General features: G+C 35.2%; 1 protein-coding gene across 1 annotated transcript in view; it reads left to right on the top strand.

Moving 5' to 3' along the window:
* The window catches only part of RYR2 (ryanodine receptor 2), a 561,319-nt gene that overhangs the window by 293,935 nt on the left and 264,882 nt on the right, over positions 1-2,502 (top strand). Inside the window, 1 exon segment of the mRNA XM_025039067.1 lies at positions 2,277-2,460. Coding sequence (XP_024894835.1) covers positions 2,277-2,460 — 184 coding nt within the window.

The following is a 2,502-nucleotide window of genomic DNA, read 5'->3' on the forward strand; positions in this document are numbered from 1 at the left end:
GGCCTCAGCTGCTCTGCCCGGCGGCCCCGCGTCCTCGCCCCGTCCCTCCTTCTGCCATTGCGGGGTGATTTCTTGGACTTCTCCCTGGTTGTATGGCTTGTTCATCTAGCTCCCGGGAGATTTTTCCTTGCTGCTGCTCCTTGTTTCCGTCACAACTTTGATTTGGTCGCCAGAGGGATGAACAGAGCCTCTGTCATCTGCGCCATTTCCCCCCCCTCCTCAAAGTAAATTATTTTTAAGTATTCATTTTATTGACGTAGATTTACTTACTATGAAAATTTTCATTAAAAAGAGTATATGCAGATTTTTTTTTACTTCTTTGAGTGAAAGTCAAGATAATTTCATTTTTGTTCGTTCGTGTTTTCGTTATGGGTTTATATTCTGTGACCCTTCTGGTGTGTCTCTCCCAGGTTGGGGCAGTGGCGGTGGGTTGTGTATGTGTGTTTGTGTTGTCTGGAGGAGAAGGGGTTCTATTCTTCTGGACTGTAAAATATATATTATGTATATAACTTTTTTCCCCCCTAGATATATTAATAACTGTATTCTGGAAGTACATGGGCGAAGGGAGGAATCAGCGTTTGTTAGGTAGTCATACGGTTTAATTTTAAATTACCAAATATAAAGATGCAATTCATGGCTTTAATTTTTGCCGTGACATAGTGTGATTCTACCACTTGGTTTTTGCCAATTTAATTAAAAACAATTTTTTAAAAAAAATAAGATGACACTTAGATAGAAGTTCTAAAACTTAGCATAATTAACGATTTCGGAGGCTTAGATAGTATTTGTTGGACAAGAGGCTTCACATGGAAAGTAATTAAATGATTATTTTTCTGATACTGGATATATTCAATTCAATAACCTAAAAACTGACATTACTATTGTTTCTCTTTAGGTTTGAAAATGCAGATATTATATTTAAATCAATTTTAAATTCATTCACTTTATGTGATGAGAGTTGAGTTTGGCTTTGTTATTATTATATTTATGATTCAACTAGAGTTAATGGGATAAATGTTTATGACAAATATTTCATTGCATATTAATTTTCATTTTAAAAGAGGAGAAATAATTTTTTCTGGAAAGTAATTTCTGTTGTTTTTTTGGGCATTGATTTTAGAGATGGTAACACTAGGTAATAGATAAATTATATTGATATAAATGATTTAGAATTTTGAGCAAAACTTTAGAATAGCGGTATAGTTTTACTATTTCTACTGTTCATGAGACTGAAGTAAAATATTCCTAAATTATCAGTAACTTTGTGTAAATTATGATACATTATAAATAATATTTTTGAGCATTGTTAAGCTAATTCTCATAAGGCTTTTATTGTTTTCAAATACAGTCAGATAATTAGCCAGAAATATTTCTTAGGAAGAAAATATTGCCATATAATTTTGCTGATACAGAGCAGGAAAGGAAGTATAATATTTTTATGCATAAAATTTTGTCACGATTAATATAAATATTACTAGATCGACTGTAATATAGGAAATCTCCCATTCTTTTATGGTACATGTTATATATTTTTTAATCCATTTTTTATTTTGGAATAATTTGATTTATAAACACCATGTGTTAAAGTTCTTTCCAGAAACATTCAAAGCTTGGTTTTTAAAACTCAGGATCTCAGAAAACTCAGCAAATTAACACATGCACGGCCAGTAGTATTTTTTTCTTCAAAGGCAACATGATGTCCTTTTTTAATTTAATTTAAATACATTTCTTTCAGGTAATAGAAAAACAGTTTAATATATTATTTCTTGATTAATAGGTGGATTTTCCGAATTAACATCATTAGAATATATTTTTAAACTGGCAAGAATTAAACAGAATGCAGTGAATGTCAATGATAGTTAACAGTTCCTTCTCAGAAAATGAAACAAAACAGAACAAGTAAATGTCAGAATTATGAATCTGGAAAGTTGCATCTTAAACCTTCAAGTATGTAGTGCTTTAAAATGAAAAGTGGTCGGTTTAGAAATGTTTAAAACATCGGTTTCGTAGGTGTTGATCCTCTAGGCCCTTCACGTTTTTCTCTACATGAATTCCTCTTGATACTGGTGTTTTAATATAACATACGTGAAAGAATGAAAATTTCTCATTTGAACATATTAATTATTGCTATTTCAGGAAATCTAGAACCTTTCTTATATGTTCCTTTTACAGTGGTATGAGGGAGAGAGTAAAAGCTTTAAATCATCTGTCAACTAAAAAAATTAATACACAAAGTCGTGAACACTGATGTCGAGAACTGTTGGCTGTTTCTTTAGGGGCCTCGACGCTCTCGGCAGAAAGGCGAAGGCGCCCGCAGCGGACTTGCCCATAGAGTCCGTCAGCCTGAGTCTGCGGGACCTGACGGGCTACCTGCACCCGCCGGACGAACAGCTGGAGCACGAGGACCGGCAGAACAGGCTGCGGGCCCTGAAGAACCGGCAGAACCTCTTCCAGGAGGAGGTGCGTTGGCCCTGCCGCGGCGCGGCGTCCGTCGCCGCCCGG

Source organism: Pteropus alecto, unplaced genomic scaffold (assembly GCF_000325575.1).
Source record: "Pteropus alecto unplaced genomic scaffold, ASM32557v1 scaffold189, whole genome shotgun sequence".
NCBI classification, from domain to species: Eukaryota; Metazoa; Chordata; class Mammalia; order Chiroptera; family Pteropodidae; genus Pteropus; species Pteropus alecto.